Here is an 18,904-nt window from a genome sequence, read left to right on the forward strand (position 1 = left end):
ATGTTCCTGCTAGGTTCAAATGCCAACGAGAGAGAATGTTATGGAGTTTTAAATGAACGCACTCATGCAATTTCTCGTTTCTAGTACGTCAAATGATTTTATTAGCTGTACTTCACCAGGTTAAATGTAACTTAAACATATTTTATTGAACAATCTTACTTTATCTTTAAATTTTTATAGACTGGTCTGTATATTTGTATTATGTCATTCGTTACGTATAGACAATTTATGAATCTATATGTTGCCACAGAAGTCAAGTAAACGAAACTAAGCAAAGATCTAGTTTAAGAACTCATAGAAGAACTAGAAAGTTAAAGCATATCTAGACACATATTTTGTAAAGTAATTGATGATGTATTGTAATGGCATGTGATTATAAATGTTTATGGCTATAATTGTAGCAAAATTCAAATTATCAATTTCGCCATTTTATTTATACAAATATTATAAGGTAACTTGATACAATATTAGATATATATTTTCGCTCCGTAGAGCTGACAAAACTGAAATTATTCATTTTATAATACGTCATCAAATGTATATAAATTAAAACTTTTTGGTGTTGCTACAAATTACTATCAACTATGTAAAATTGATATTTTGGTAGCGCTGTCAAATATTATTTCTGCATCTTAAAATTATCATCATGAACATTTTGTGTAGGTTTGTTATCAATAATTTTTTTATTATTTTGAAAACATGTCTATAAAATAAATAATCATAATAATTGATACATGGTTCAAATAATAGAATGTAACTATCACGTATAAGTCACATACCAAGTCAATTGAAAAGTCCCCAGCCTGACACATAGATAGCGCCATTAGAATTAAACCCATATGTTTTTTAGTTAGCCCTAGCCCTCAAACGATGCATATATAAATTTGAAAGCTGTAAGGTCATTGGTTTGTGAATTATAGCAATTTCAGTGAAGCAACTTTTGTTATTGTGAAAAAAAAATGAATAGAAAGGAATTTCACGAGTTGATAAAATATTGCTTTACATAAAAAATACAGTTGAAGCAAAAACTTGGCTTGATGCCGAGTTTCCGGATACTACCTCAGGAAAATCAACCATCAAGGAATGTTATGCTAAGTTTAGATGTGGTGAAATGAACACCGACTACTGTGAACGCAGTGGACGCCCAAAACAGGTTGTTACCGACGAAAAAATTTAATAAAAAAAACCAACAAAATGGCTTTCAATGATAATAAATTGAAATTGAATGAAATAGCAGACACTCTAAAGATATCAATTGAACGTCTATATCATATCATTCACGAATATTTGGGTATGAGAATAAAAAAGGAAAGTATTTCAAATTAAAATTCTGTATAACCATGTTTCTTTTTAACAACAAATTAATTTGATAGATGATTTACTATCTCTAGAAAACAAATAAATAAATAAAATGTATCAATGTCTAAAAGCAGATATTTGATTTTATCTATCCGAACGTTTACAACCCACGACCGAGCCTTTTTGTCTTAGAAAAAAGCTTGATTTGTCTGATCGTCTTAGCTGGAGTTTTGTTCCCACAGCAGCCCAATTAAACAACACAACATAAACTATATATGTATTCGGAAACTGTAATTTTAGTTAAATTAACTTGCGTTGCCAATTTATCTCTTAGAACCAATTAATCTCTTAGAACATGAACAAACTGCCTCTGGGTAATAAGTATTTTTTATGATTTCCGTTTTACTATATAATTATACTGACTTGTAGAAGTCGCTTCGGTAAGTAATGTGCTGTACAAACTTATAATCTAAGCCTTATGCTAGAGATTATTCCATCTAATTATAAAGTCTACCCTTACATATTCTAAAGACTATCCCAAATCATTCTAGAGATTAATGTATATCGCTGTATGTGACTATTAATCAATTGGTATGGAAGTATGCGTTTGAGCCTACGCAGTTCTTTAACACCGCACCCATTTAACTTTTTGGTGGGTGCAGTGGGATGTATTAACAGTCTTTCAGGATACTTTGTACTAATACTTCGAATCACACTCCTTATGAATTCCAAAGAGATATTGCGCTGAATTGGCTTATTTGGCACGTAATTTGAGGACATTTTTTTACCAAACTTATTTTGTATATTGTATTTCTTTCAGTTTTAAGTGGTAAATTAAGGGATACTAAACTGTTTAGTTTCGCTCTAATTAATAGTCAGTTCATTTTAGTGTTATGCAAAGGACGTGGATTTGTTTTGTGGGAGGTATTTGAATTGATTGTTCTAATATCTGGTGATGTGATTCAAAGCATGATTCGGCTTTGCACTTCTTGTTGAAATGTGTTTGTAATTTTTACATTTCCTGATTTAGTCTATTTTAATTATTTTCGTTGATTCAGCACGACTAATATTAACTAGGCATCTTGCTGCTAATGGTTAAAAATACACTATTATAAATAATAAAAATATTAATAACAAAATCTATATATATCCTTTAAATTCAGTTTCAAATTTCAGCCCTAGAATATACTAATTGACGCACAATTTTAATAAGTATACAGGTTAACATAAATAAATAATAAAGATTTATATAAAGACTTTATTGAATAAAAAGCAGAATTACATGTTATAATAGTAGCAATATTAACTAACCAATTAATAACAGATGGGTTGTAAAGAAGTATGGCAAAATGGAGTTTGAACATGACCCCTGCTAGGAGCATCATCGCAACTGAGAACGATAGATGAAAAGCGTTCATCTTTAAATCTTTTCTCGGACGATGAGCAACTTCCACTTCTGGACCTGGACCGTTTGGAGTCGAGAGAATTTACCTTCGAATTATATTTGGATCTGTTTATGTATCTGTACCGCTTGTTTTCCATTGAATCGTTTGAATTAGGGTATCTTGAGCGGGAACTTTTGTGAACGAGCGCAGACTGAGATTCATCTGTAAGTCTTCTCTCGGATGATGAGGTACTTGTACTCCTGGATTTTGAGCGTCTCCCACACTTTGTCTTGGATTGAACACTAGATCTATTTGTGAATCTGTTCTTTTCGTTATTCGTGGGCTCAACTGAATTACGGGATATCGAGGGAGAGTCTCTGTGAACGGGCGATGAGCGACATTCATCCATAAATGTTTTCTTTGGCGATGGGGAACTTCCACTTCTGGACCTAGACCGTTTCGATTCGAGCGACTTTACCTTCGAGTTAGACCTGGATCTATTTATGTATCTGTACCGCTTGTTTTCCATTGAATCGTTTAAATTAGGATATCTTGACCGGGAACTTCTGTGAACGAATGCAGACTGAGATTCATCTTTAAGTGTTCTCTCGTGTGATGAGGCACTTATAATCCTGGATTTCGAGCGTTTCCCGCACTTTGTCTTGGATTGAACTCTAGATTTGGCTGTGCATCCGTACTTTTCTTTATTCGTAGGCTCATTGGAATTACGAGATATTGAGGGAGAACGTCTGTGAACTGACGATGACGTACTTATACTCCTGGACTTCGACCATTTCACAAATCTCGTTTCCGATTGGGACCTAGATCTTCTCCTGCAATCGATGGTAGAATTTCTACCCCTAGGAGATCTAATTACTGATTGTGACCCTCTGCTCTTTCCTTTTAAATCCTTATTGTCCAAAATACGAATGGCTTTCTTCATATCTTCATAGCTGGCAAATTCCGCCACGCCCGAATTTTTGTGCCTTTTGTGGGCATCAGCAAATGTTACCTTTGCAACCGGTCTTAGAAAATCTTTCAGATCTTGCCAAGACACTTCCGTTGACAAATTCTCGACAAATATTCTATATTTCGTCCTAATTGGGCGACGCTGCCGGGGTCCGCGACCGCTGTTCTTTTGAAAGGGTTTTATTGTAGCTCGCCTATGGAGCTTTCCGCATGTCATTTCAATGCTCACTCTGCTGCCCGACAGTGTTTTTCCCTGTAATCCATTGACGGCATCTCTGGCATCTCTATTGTCGTCAAATTCAACGAAACCATATCCTGTTTTCACCAAAATGCTTCTAATTCGTCCAAAACCTCGAAAAAAGCTCTCCAGTTCTTTCTCTCGTATTTGACAAGGAATATTACCAACGTAAACGTACGAACCCATGACTAACACACTATAAGCACGATAATACTTGCACTGAACACAATCAGGAGACACCTTTGACTAGAAAACAAGAAGGAAACTTAAGGGTATATCTCTTGATTGAACCTTTTTAAACCAATTTTGTGATCAGGATAATAAAATAATGTCGGCTAACAGTAATTAGTTATCATTTTATAACCAGAATTTCTTACCCCTTAAGGTTCTAGTCATAAATTCATACAATATATAGTACCTGATTATATATCAATACCTGAACATGATAATTTGTAGCATTTTGGAAACTTAATATAATTATATTTGTTTGTTGAGCAATTTTTACTATGTAATAAATTACTGTATTTTTATTTTTGAAATTAAAACATGTATTGACATAGTATTTCATTTTATATACTTAACTAAATATAACTAAAATAATATTAATTAAAACACTTAAAAATTAAAAAGGAACATAGTATTTAAGTACCTATTAAATCTACAACATTCAATAATATTAGATATATAGTATTTAATTACTTTTACTAATTTTATGACAATGGGTTTAATTTGATCTTTTTCCAATCAATGTCCCAAGATCGACTGGTGGAAACTTGTAACTACCAGAAGTAACAAAACAGTATGGTTTTAGGTAGAATAAATACCAGAAGAGTATCATTAACAGCATTATCAGCAGATTTCAGTCATCATTGCGAAGTAACATAATGGAATATTATACATTTGTAAGGAGTTAATAATCTATATTCTAGAAAAACTATATACTGGTATTCATGGCTTTGCGGTCGACCCCAATGTATTAATTTAAAAATTGTGCGATACTAAAAGTTATTTTGAAAGTACATTCAATATAAAATCAGAAATCTGTTTAAGAGATTACATTAATAAAATTAATAAATGTCTCTATATTAAAGCATATCAAAATATATGCAAACTGCCTTGAGAACTAAAGCCCACTAACACGTTTTACACTGAATTTAATAAAATCTTCTTTCCATTAAGTTTCAGTAATCAACAAAGTATTAATAAGGGTAAAGTACCTCGCCGTTGAATAGTGCAATAAATACCATACCTAAAATTATCTTCAGAAAGGTAACCCCAAAGCATTAAATATAAGTATAAATGTTCTTTCTTTAGTTATATGTTATAAACATAAGCTCGTAACAATAAATGACGTAATACCTGTTTGTATATTAAAAGAGAGAATATATCAATAAAAGAGTTTTAATATTGACCTTTGACTTTAGCATGCGAATTAAAATAATAATGAACAAAATTAGGTAATTTCTTTTTTACGATTTAGAAATATGTATTAAAGGAATGTATTTAAAATTATTAATTATCAATTTTACAGTGATACGGCAGTTCCAGGAACCCACAGATATATATTTATTAACTATTTATTAACTCTACAGGAAATTTTGGGGATATATTTCGCCGCATTCAACGTCTAAGTGTCGCTACTTTTAATTTATTGTTTAAACCTGTATGCTAAGAGACACAACGGTATCTGGCTGGGTCACTTCGTTTTTATGGTGCGTTTATTGTTTATTTCATTATTCAGAGAATACACTAAACTTCAGGGAATGATGGAATACTGTGCGCATGCGCCAAATACTTGTGCTTATCCCTTCCCCACCTTCAGTCTATTTTAAAATTAACCGTTGGTCGAGTGAAAACAAATAACCTAGAATATGTAACAGGTCAATTGAATCATATGTAATGATGGCGCTACTAGAAATAAATCCATGATTTTTAGTTAGCTTTAACCCTCAAAATATAGCATTTTGAGTGAAGCAACTTTTGTTATTGTAACAAATGTGGATAAAAAGATATTTCGCGTGTTGAGAAAATATTGCTTTTTGAAAGGAAAAATACAGTTGAAGCAAAAACTTGTCTTGATGCCGAGATTCCGGACAGTACCTCAGAAAAGTCAACCATCAGCGATTGGTATGCTAAGTTGAGACGTGGTGAAATGAGCACCGAAGACGATGAAGGCAGTGGACGCCCAAAAGAGGTCATTACCGTCGAAAATATTTAAAAAATCCACAAAATAATTTTGAATGGCCGTAAATTGAAACTGATTGAAATAGCAGACACTCTAAAGATATCAACTGAATGTGTATATCATATCATTTACGAATATTTGGGTATGAGAAGGATCTGTGCAAAGTGGGTGCCACGCGCGCTCACTTTTGACCAAAAACAACGACGAGTTGATGATTCGGTGTTTGAAGATGATCAAGCGCTATAGACCCAAATTTTGCGTCTATATGTGACATGTCGATGAACACACTCCAAAGCGTGGGAAAACGTAACAGTCGACTAGCAAGGTTATGCCGTCTGTATTTTGGGATGCGCATGGAATAATTGTCATTGACTACCTTAGAAAAGGAAGGACCATCAACAGCGACTATTACATAGCGTTATTGCACTGTTTGAAGGACAAAATCGCCGAAAACGGCCGCATTTGAAGAAAACGAAAATGCTGCTTAACCAAGACAGTGCACCGTGTCACAGATCAGTGAAAACGATGGCAAAAATCCATGAATTTGGTTTCGAATTGCTTCCTCCTCCACCATATTCTCCAGATCTGGCTTCCAGCGACTATTTCATGTTCTCAGATCTCGCTTGGTAGAAATGTCCGTCGAATGAAGAGGTGATCGCCGAAACTGAAGGCTATTATGAAGCAAAGGACAAATCGTTATATCAAAATGGTATCAAAAATTCGGAGGGTCGTTATAATACGTGTGGCACCCTTGAATGGAATTAGGTTGAATAAAGAAAACTAATTTTTCCAAAAAAATGTGTTTTACTATAAAAGGCTGGGGACTTTTCAATTGACATATTAGATTAAAAAAATATTAGATTAAAGTTTTGTATTGCATTAACAAGTTTATAACAATAATAACCACATTGTGGCATTATTCTAAATATTGTAGCATTCATTGGCTTTAAAATATGGAATAACTGAGGTAAGTATGGAGTGTAAGGTTAAGTTTTATAATGTTAAATTATCCAAACAGCTTCAATTTTGTTTATAGTGAGAATATTAAACGCCAAACCTATAACAAAACATCTTGAACATCAAGTATAAGTCAATATATGCCAACATTTCACCCCGATATAGCTGCAGAAACGATAATAAGAAGCAACGAAGAAAATTGTTCTATTTGCTTAAATAAAAACGTTGCAAAGGTTGTAAGAGAAATAATATAGAATTGAACTATAAGTAATATTAAAGGTAATTTTAACTTTTATACACATTTTGTTGCATTTAACCATCTATTCTTTTTAGGTTAGTAATCGTACAATACGTCAGTTAAAAGATAATCAGTTCATTAGTCGATTCACTACTGGGGTTTGTCAATCAAAAATAATAGCAAAAATTGCGGTAACTGATAAAAATGTCTATACTTCAATCATGATATATTTTAGTAGTAATTTAATTTCTCTTTTACAGATGAAGTTGTTGGTAGTTGTCGAGGCAAAGCTGATGAAAGTTAAATTATAAAAATAGAAAAAATTAGACAGGATTTTATAGAACGCAAGAGTAGCGGAGAACGACATATTGAAAAGATCAAATTTATCAATAGGCGTTGACCTGAATCCAATAAACAAAATATATAATATTAATCATTAATGAAACCCTAACGATCTAGTAACTACTACTCTGAAGGTGGAGGAGTGAAACAAACAAGGAAAAAAAGAATATATTTTTATAAAAGAGCATAGGTAAATAAAATATTGTAAAAATAATGATGTATTGACTGGTGACTTCTTTCAGTTGAGAAATACCGTGGTGGGCAAAATGAAGATTTGAGATGTTACTGGACTTTTCGTAAATAAGACTAATTAATATTAGCTAATATCAAAGCCTTATGTTAACATAATTTATGGACTTTGTCTAGAAATGTTTATTTTGATGTCTTTATATAAATATAGTGTATGAACTTGATGTACACATATTAATGATTTAATATAATATCAATATAACCTTAATATAAATATGGTCTTTTTCACTCTATTTTAAAGATTTGTATTAAAATATTCTAGTGGAGTGTAAGTTTTTATTTTCAAATGGTTCCCCATTTTTATTTGCTCGGTAATGTAAAATTACAAAACTTAATTACAAGATGTACATTTACCTTGATTAGCATTTAAATTAAAATATTTTATAAAAAATGAATGGTAATTTTTATATTACTATATTTGCTAGTCACTAAAGTTCACTAGAGTTCACAGCTTTTTCTTTATTATTGTAACATGTTTGAGTATCTTTTAATTTCATAGCGCTTAATTTCTCTGTTGAAGAACGATACACAAAGAAAAATATATTGGAGTAAAATTTTAAGCGCCAGCTACAAATTATTTAAAACTTCCAGCTTTGTGGTTTCTTTCTGAAGGTCTTTACTTATTTTATCCGTTTTTTTCCAGTATATTCAAAACTTCCATTAGTATAATATATTCTAACTTTTCCATACTTTTCTTTCTATTACCCATTGTGTATCTTTTTTCCTCTATATGTTAAATAGGATATTAAATTTTAATTTTTTTTAATGATATTCATGCCAGGCAACTACTACATAAGCTCGGACTGTAAAATTAGCATGTGTTTACTAAAATTTCATACGTTCAAAAATAAAATTTCAAAAGTTCATACTTTCCGAACCATTTTTCAAAAGTACGTTGTCTCTGACAAACCCAGTAACATAGGCACCTATTAAGTTCTGTAAATGCACGGCACATGGCACAAAGATGGCAAATTAACATATCTCTTTGATCCTTTCTTATAGACCACTATACTTCCCAGACATATTTAAACCATTATCGTAGCTTTGTCGTTCTTTCTCTTTCGAATCAGTTTAAACATAAGATCCAAAAGTATAGACGATCTTGAAAAATAAATCTAAAATAAAATTGAAAAGTCAGCAACAGTCAACAACAAAAATTAAATATCAGCTACAAAAGAAGTTACCTCATTTGTAACGGCATATAATCAATAAACAATTTACCTTTCGAAACTTGGGAAATGATAACAGAAAGACGAAAAGCTAGAAGAGCACAACACATAACCAGAAATTCTGAAAACGAAAAAATATTTAATAAAATTACTAATCAGACAAATATAAGCAGAATTTATTCGACAAATATGTTAGGTATGTGAATTAAGTCCGAAAGAAGATGGACATTACTCGGTATGGAAACCAAATCGAATATTGAAATAAAATATTATTATACTACCGCCTACTAAAATTTTCCTAAATGAATGGATTTGACTCAACGTCTTAAAATATAAATTATGCGAAAAATTTAGCTATCTAACATTCCAACCGGACCATATAAAATGCCCAGTAGATACAACTCCTATTTGTCAAATGCCAAATTATGTCAAATGTCATTAGCCAAATGTAGCTGTAGATCACATTTCTCCAAGGGAGGCTACCAGGGATATTAAAATGTACCTCAGTCCTAGAGAGGCTCCTGAAATTGATCGTATTTTACCTGATTCGTAGAAAGAACTGCCACATCATTAACATACATATTCAATGCATTTTTGGGGCCAAAGCATTTTTCGAACATTAACGTTAGTCAAATAATTATGCTTAAAAGACGTTTAAAAAACTTACTTGAGAAACAGTTGTTAAATCGCATTACACTATTTATAAATATTTCAGATTTCTAGTTTAGATTTTAAAGTCACCACTCATCAATTAACCAAGTGCAAAAAGTAACACCGGTTATTCAAAAGGCATTCCTAGAAAAGAAGCATTGCTATGAAATAAAATTCCTAGACGCCTGTCTTCCTCATAAGCCTTTGACCGGTTATGGCATTGGGACTAATCTTCAAGATTTGTAAATTGATACCGCGGAACTATTGCCAATTTCTGGAGTTATAACTTTTCGAAAGAATGTCTGGAGTTTCGCATGACCACCTCTGTATCCGCTCTGTACTGTTGATAATTCAACAACGAAAAGAAAAACGAAATTATTTGATATAATTAATTGCCCACTACACAGCTATCATGATAAAAGACATATCTCTTCTTAAGCCGGTAGAAAAAGTACAAATAGCAGTCAATAAGATCCACAAGTATAGTAGAATATGGAATATACAGCTTAATAGTTCGAAATAAGTCCATTTTGGGATGTCGCAAAATAAGAGAAACCTAATTTATCATTTAATGAATATCAAATTTCTCAAGCAGCATCAGCTTAAATACCTCGGCATCCATCTCTTACGTTATATTGTAAATCATGCTATAAATATAAAATTACAAAAACTAAAACTACTAAACAAAAAATAGAGCGGATCATACCAAAATCATGCAACGGTACTGGTTAGTCGGAAGATACTCTCAATTATAAAGCTAATTTGAACCTAGTGGAACGATTGGATTGCTCTAATATGTTACATCATACCAACCACAAATCTAATGCCATATAATCGTTACGAAACCATCGTACCGAGAGCTCGTTGACCTAGATATCAAATTGAATTAAGGAGTTATCCAAGATTTCACATTAAAACAAGAAATAAGCTTACCAAATCACTTCAACCTTCAATCAATACAGTTACTGGATATCAAGCAGGAAATCAAGATTGAAGCGAATCGTACTAGATGAACTTGGAGAGTGTGTAATTTTTCACTTTACTTTAGCTTAAGTAGTTTTTATATTTTTATATTTATTTGGGAAATACATACTGATTTATTTATACCGTACTAGCATTCCTTGTGTACTAAAGTAAGTACAACTGAACAGTAAATTTATCCACTTATTTATAAATTGCATTTGGTACAATAAGCTTATGTAATATAAGATGTCTTTGTCTGACATTTATGGAAATATTATCAGTCTCTAAAATCTTCAAGATGGTTTTGGCAAAATAGTCAGATTCATACCTTACGTAACGAATTTATGAGTTAACTGGTCTACATAAGACAACTGACGAAAAAGAAATATTACAATTTGGTTATTACTATACTACTATTGTCAGATATTTTTAAATAATCTCCAATTATTGGTCTTGTTTTACACAAGTGTTTGGAGAACGACTACGGAATCATATTAATTCCGCGCTTCCATTTTTTTAATATATGAGAAAATAACGCTTTGTTGAAATATCTAATTATCTCCAGAATAGCCATGAACTTTGAAAAACGGAATTTAGTTTTTTTATGCAACAAATACATATAAACTCCTATAAACAACAGAAATGCAAATTTACCTCTTCAGTTTGAATAGAAAGCAAAATAATATGCAAAATTATGTGAGAAGTCTTAGAAGTAAGCTTTATTTGTCTGATTATCTAAAATATGGCTTTTTTTAAAAAGCAATCTCTTAAACAACATAATTTAAACTTTATACTTGCTTGAAAATTGTAATATAATTTATATTAGTTTGAATGCAAATTTGTTCCATTCTAGAAGTTGTTTACAATACATATTATTACATTTTTACTATTCTATTTTAACGAAATAAGATTTACTCGGAATGGTTCCACAGGGTAAATAATTAACCAACTATCTTTCTGCTAGAAACAAAAATTAGGAATATGCCTTTAATTTTCTGAAATACACTTATTAGCAAACACTTTCAATAAAAACACAAGTTAATACAAGTAAAAAACAGAAGATAATATGAAATATTTATTGAAAAGAAAACAAAATTACATGAAGTAAAAAAATCAAAGCGGTTAAATATTAGCATACCCATTAATAACACATGGGTTGTAAAGAAATTGGACTAAATGGAATATGGTCATGTTTCTCGTTTGAAGCGTCGTCGTGAATGGGAACGAGATATGCGGCAGAACAGCAGGCATCCTTAAATATTTTCTTGGGCGATGAGACACTTGTACTTCTAGACCTTCAACTGTTTATGTATCTGTATCGATCGCTTTCCATGGAGTTGTTGGAATTATGGAATCTGGACAGAAGACTCTGGTGAATGAGTGTTGGCTCGTATTCTTTCTTAAGTCTTTTTTCGAGCGATGAAACACTTCCACTCCTGGACCTCGACCGTTTCGATACCAGCGACTTCGTCGTCGATTGAGACCTAGATCTGTTCATGTATCTGCACAGCTCTCTTTTCATGGATTTGTTGGATTTAGGGGATCTTGGCAAGAAAGTTTGGTGAACGAGTATTGGCTCATATTCTTCCTTAAGTCTTCTATCGAGCGATGAGGCATCTCCATTCCTAGACCTCGACCGTTTCGATTCCAGCGACTTCGACGTCGATTGAGACCTAGATCTGTTCATGTATCTGCACAGCTCTCTTTCCATGGACGTGTTGGAATTAGGGGATCTTGGCAAGAAACTTTGGTAAACGAGTGTTGGCTCATATTCTTCCTTAAGTCTTTTTTCGAGCGATGAGACACTTCCACTCCTGGACCTCGACCGTTTGGATTCCAGCGACTTCGTCTTCGATTGACACTTAGATCCGTTTATGTATTTGTACCTTTCGATTTCCATGTATGTCTTGGAATTAGGGTATCTTGATCGGACACTATTGTGAAGGAGTTTTGACTGACATTCTTCCTTAAATCTTTTCTCGAGAGTTGAGGAATTTCCACTCCTGGATCTTGATAGTTTCGACTCGAGCGAATTTATCTTTGATTGAGACCTAAATCTGTTTATGCATCTGTAACGATCTCTTTCCGTGGACTCATTGGCATTACGGGATCTTGACCGGAAACTTCTGTGAACGAGCGTTGACTGAAATTCGTCCTTAAATCTTTTCTCACTCGACGAGACACTTATACTCCTGGATCTTGACCGTTTCACAGATCTTATCTTCGATTGAGTATTAGGTTTCCATCTGCCATCGATACTAATATTTCTTCTCCTATGAGATCTACTTACTGATCGTACCCCACTGCTGTATTTGTCCTCGACCAAATAAATCTTTCTTCCTTTTAAAACCTTTTCATCCAGTATTCGAATGGCGTTCTTCATATCATCATAACTATCAAACTCTGCAACACCCTCATTTTTGTACTTCTTATTAGCATTTACATATGTTACTCTTCCAGCTGGCCTTAGAAAATCTTTCAAATCTTGCCACGATACATCTCTTGATAAATTCTTGACAAATATTCTGTATTTCGTCCTATCTGGGCGACTTAGCTGAAAGCCGCCTCTCCAGCTCTTTTGAAGGGGGCCTGTTGATACCCGCTCACGGAGCCTTTCGCGTGCCATTTCGATGCTGACTCTCATACCTAATAATGTTTTTCCATGCAACTCACGAACAGCACCTTTTGCATCTCTTCGATCGTTCAATTCTACGAAACCATATCCTTTTTTCAGAAATACTTCTTGAATTCGTCCATAACCCCGAAAAAATTTCACCAAATCTTCTTTACATGTCTCACAAGGAATTTTACTGATGTAAATGGATGCACTCATGATTTACACACTATCACGTCTACGCACACTGCCAGGCAACACTTTCGACTAGGAACCCAGTGGGAAACTGATGGGCGTTGTCTATTGACTGGGTTTTCATATACATTCTGTGGTAATAAAATAATTTAAGCTAAAAACCATTAAATATAATTTTAGAACCTTGCCTTAGAAGTCTTTCTTGCCCCTTTAGGTAGTAGTCATAAAAACGTAAATGTTATACATTACCTGAATATAACCTCTTGTCCCTTTTTGGGAGACTCCATTAAATAATCTATCAAAGTTTGTTTGTTATTACTACACCATATAATAATATTTTGTTTCATATTTTTTTTACCTTTACCCTTAGAACCTTATTGAAACTGAATTATTTAATTTCATATAACTTTGCAAGGAACAAATGTAAAGAGAGTAATTATAGATATTTTGAAAAGTTCTACAAATTATCAATAACACACAGCTATTAAATCTACAATTCATTTATATCAAACTTTTATTTATATTAGATATCTCACTTTGGAAACTTATATTTGACTGAATCATTAGATTATTGGGCGCATGGGTTTATGTATGTATGTTAATATGTATATGTCAAGTCGCAATCCTAAAATCGACCAACGCTAGGTTTAATGAGCTAAAAGTAACTTTGCGTATGTCGTTTTAATTATATTGTAGTTATTTGTTTTGATGCAGTTTTATTACAGTGTGTCGACTTTTATTCGACGAGGGTTTATCCGGCCAATAACCAATTTAGAGACTTTCCCAAAAGATATCAAATCCTGCACAGCCTAGTTACTGGCTCTACTCAAATGTTTTTTTATAGTCGGAATTGTAAGAGCTATTGCAAATATAAAGCACATCCATGCTTTAACAGAATTCGAACACGAAACTAACGCATCAGTAACCGGCAGGATACATTTTTGAATATTTAACAGTATTTCGCATAGGTGTAAGATGTAACAATTTATCTGTATATTATCTGTAGGAAGTCTGTCCCTTTAAAATACATATCTGAATAAAGCAGAATATTAAATCGTATATTGGTTCCTATTATTAGGTTATCGGATCGGATGTTCTTTGGTTTCAATGACTGATTCCGATCCATAATTTTTTAAAATCTCTCTCAGATACCACATGCTGTTATTCTCTATTTATTTCATTTTCTCAATGTGACTATATAAACAGCATGTGGTATCTGAGAGAGATTTTAAAAAATTATGGATCGGAATCAGTCATTGAAACCAAAGAACAATTTTGACGATACACATGGTAAAAGTAACTTTGCGTATGTCGTTTTAATTATATTGTAGTTATTTGTTTTGATGCAGTTTTGTTACAGAGTGTCGACTTTTATTCGACCAGGGTTTATCAGGGTTTACCAATTTAGAGACTTTTCCAAAAGATATCAAATCCTACACAGCCTAGTTACTGGCTCTACTCAAATGGTTTTTTATTGTCGGAATTGTAACAGCTATTGCAGACATAAAGCACATCCATGCTTGAACAGAGTTCGAATACGAAACTATCGCATCAGTAACCGGTAGGATACATTTTTGAATATAAAACAGTATTTCGCATAGGTGTAAGATGTAACAATTTATCAGTCTAATATAAGTTTGGAAAATAATACAGATGTAATATAACTGAATTGTTGATATAAGTGAAATGTAGATTTAATCCTAATATGCTGTGTATCATAAATAATGTTTAGATTTTTAAATATATATATATATATATATATATATATATATATATATATATATATATATATATATATATATATATAATTAAGTATAGGAAGAAGAACTTAAGAATAAAGTCTAAATATAATAAAACAAAATATTGGTACATGGTGTAATAGCATCAAAAAAAATTGATAGATTAATCAATCGAGTCTCCATAAAGGGACAAGGGGTTATATTCATTTAATTTATAACTTTTATGGTTTTATAACTAGTACCTAAAGGGGTAGGAAAAACTGGTCGTAAAATTATATTTATCTTTTTAACTTAAATTATTTTATTATCGTATATGCAGAATGTGAATGGTACTAATTTTCAGTAAATATTCAAGATTCATGGTCATTTGTGACGTCAAAATTTTTTTTTGGTTTCAATGGCTAATTCCGATCCAAACTTTTTGAAAATCTCTCTAAGGAAGAACAACAAATACCTCATGCTGTTTATATAATCACATTGAGAAAATTAAGAAAAGAGAGAATGTGAAATTTGTACCATGCAGAGAGCCCGTAGGAAGGCATAATATTTGAACTGTCAGTGCAGTAGCCTTTTTAAACATCGAAATACATACATGTGTACAATGAGAGATATATTTGGTGTAAGATGTATCATCTACAATTTAAACAAAGGGCTAATATTTAGCTAATACACGATTTAATATTCTGCTTTATTTAAACTTGTGTTTTAAAGGGACAGTCTGCCTAGAATCTAAATTGTTACATCTTACATGTATGCTAAATACTGTATTAAATAATATATACTGTATATATTTAAAAATAAATCCAATCGGCTACTGTTTGTGTGTCTGACTTGATATCTCCTGGGAAGGTCTCTAAAGTAGTTGTTGGCCAGATGAAACCCCGTCGAATAAAATTCGACATATTGTAATAAAACTGCATCAAAACAAATAACGAAATAATTAAAAAAACACACGTAATGTTGCTTTTAGCTCATTAAACCTACCGTTGGTCGATTTTGGGACTGCGACTTGACATATAAATATTAATATATAATTTTATCAGTCAAATATAAGGTTGCAAAATGATACATATATAATATAACTGAATGTTTGATATAAATTAATTGTAGATTTAATAGCTGTGTGTCATTGATAATTTGTAGATCTTTTAAAAATATAAAATTACTCTGTTTATATCAGTTCCTTGTTAAGTTCTATAAAATGAAATAATTCAGTGTCAATAATAATAAAGTTACTTTTAGCTAATTAAACCTACCGTTGGTCGATTTTGGGACTGCGACTTGACATATAAATATTAATATATAATTTTATCAGTCAAATATAAGGTTGCAAAATGATACATATATAATATAACTGAATGTTTGATATAAATTAATTGTAGATTTAATAGCTGTGTGTCATTGATAATTTGTAGATCTTTTAAAAATATAAAATTACTCTGTTTATATCAGTTCCTTGTTAAGTTCTATAAAATGAAATAATTCAGTGTCAATAATAATAAAGTTACTTTTAGCTAATTAAACCTACCGTTGGTCGATTTTAGGACTGCGACTTGACAGATACATATTAATATACATACATAAACCCATGCGCATAACAACCTAATGAATTTATCAATCAAATATAAGGTTGCAAAATGATACATTTATAATATAACTGAATGTTTGCTATAAGTGAAATGTAGATTTAATAGCTGCGCATCATAAATAACTTATAGATTTTTTAAAATATATATAATTACTTTGTTTATATTTGTTCCTTGTTAAGTTATATAAAATAAAATAATGTCAATAAGGTCTAAGATTAGTAAAAGAAATTATTGTTATATGGTGTAACAGCACCAAATTAACATTGATAAATTAATCAATCGAGTTTCCAAAAAATTATAAGAGGTTATACTAATGTATAATTTTTACGGTTTTATGACTAGTAAGTGAAGGGTTAGGAAAAATTGGTTGTAAAATTATATTTAATTGTTTTAAATTAAATTATTTTATTACCTCATATGCAGATTTTATTATTTCAAAATACATTGTCATGTGTACGACCAAATTGTTCTTTATGTTTGATATAAATGAAATGTAGATTTAATAGCTGTGTATCATAGATAATTTTTAGATCTTTTAAAAAATATATAATTACTCTCTATACATTTGTTGCTTGTTAAGTTCTATAAAATGAAATAATTCAGGTCTTAAGGGCAAATTAGAATCCTATAGTTATCCTATGAATTGCTTTATTTATTGGTATTATTAAACAATAGGCAACAGATGCATACTGTGTAGTACTATATTTTTAAAATAAGTGGTTACTATTTGCTGTAAAGACAGTTATTACCCCATATACATTTAATATTATTGTTAATTATATTATAGAAAATATGGACAAAAAATGCTAAAAGCTTCATTTTCCATAATAAACTATTTCATCAGAATCTTTGAAAACACAAATAGCTTAAGCCTAAGAACGGTAATCATTTTCAGTCAATATTCATGGTCATTTGTATCGTCAAAATTCTTCTTTGGTTTCAATGACTGATACCCACCCAAAATTTTTGCAAATATCTCTAAGGAAGAGCAACATATGCCACATGTTGTTTATATAAACACATTGGGAAAATGAAAAAAGAGAGAATGTGGAACTTGTACCATGCAGATAGCAAGAAGGAAGATATAATATACGAATTGTCAGTGCAGTAGCCCATTTGAACATCGAAATACATATACGTGTACAATGAAAGATATATTTGGTGCAGGATGCCTCATCTATAGATATAAACAAAAACCTAATATTCGGACAACGTCTTTTGGTCCGATGACATAATTATAAGTAGTGAATATACTATTCCACATTCTGTTTTATTCAAATATGCATTTTAAAGGGACAGTCTTCCTAGGATATTAGTTGTTTCATTTTACACCTATGCGAAATACTGTTTAATATTTAAATATATATATCCAGCCGGCTATTTTTGCGATAGTCTCGTGTTCGAATTCTGCTAAAGCATGGATGTACTTGATGTCTGCAATAGTAATTACAAATCCGACAAGAAACAACCATCTGAGTTTGCTTTGTTAAAATATCTAATTATCTCCAGAATAGCCATGAACTTCCATGAAATGGAATTTAGTTTTTTTTATGCAACAAATACATATAAACTCCTATAAACAACAGAAATGCAAATTTACCTCTTCAGTTTGAATAGAAAGCAAAATAATATGCAAAATTATGTGAGAAGTCTTAGAAGTAAGCTTTATTTGTCTGGTTATCTAAAATATGACTTTTTTTAAAAAGCAATCTCTTAAACAACATAATTTAAACTTTATACTTGCTTGAAAATTGTAATTTAATTTATATTAATTTGCATACAAATTTGTTCCATTCTAGAATTTGTTTATAATGTATATTATTACATTTTTACTATCATATTTTAATGAAATAAGATTTATTCGGAATGGTTCCACAGGGTAAATAATTAACCAACTATCGTTCTGCTAGAAACAAAAATTAGGAATATGGTTTTAATATTCTGAAATACACTAATTAGCAAACACTTTTAATAAAAATACAAGTTAATATAAGTAAAAAACAGAAGATGATATGAAATATTTATTGAAAAGAAAACAAAATTACATGAAATAAAAAATCAAAGCGGTTAAATATTAGTATACCCATTAATAACACATGGGTTGTAAAGAAATTGGAGTAAA

The 18,904-nt window shown here is 31.3% G+C and overlaps 2 protein-coding genes across 2 annotated transcripts in view; both read right to left on the reverse strand.

The window, feature by feature from the left end:
* Positions 1–18,904, reverse strand: part of LOC143199104 (limbic system-associated membrane protein) — a 565,114-nt gene that overhangs the window by 1,757 nt on the left and 544,453 nt on the right. The gene's annotated exons all lie outside the window — the stretch shown is intronic.
* Positions 11,943–13,478, reverse strand: LOC143198266 (serine/arginine-rich splicing factor 4-like). The gene is made up of 2 exons (XM_076407397.1): positions 12,834–13,478; positions 11,943–12,326 (listed from the first exon to the last, which is right to left on the reverse strand). The coding sequence occupies exons 1-2, from the start codon at positions 13,476–13,478 to the stop codon at positions 11,943–11,945; spliced, it is 1,029 nt and encodes a 342-aa protein (XP_076263512.1).

The sequence above is a fragment of the Rhynchophorus ferrugineus genome, unplaced genomic scaffold (assembly GCF_030347505.1).
Source record: "Rhynchophorus ferrugineus isolate W39M unplaced genomic scaffold, kcgeb_rfMv2 rfM6, whole genome shotgun sequence".
Taxonomy (NCBI): domain Eukaryota; kingdom Metazoa; phylum Arthropoda; class Insecta; order Coleoptera; family Curculionidae; genus Rhynchophorus; species Rhynchophorus ferrugineus.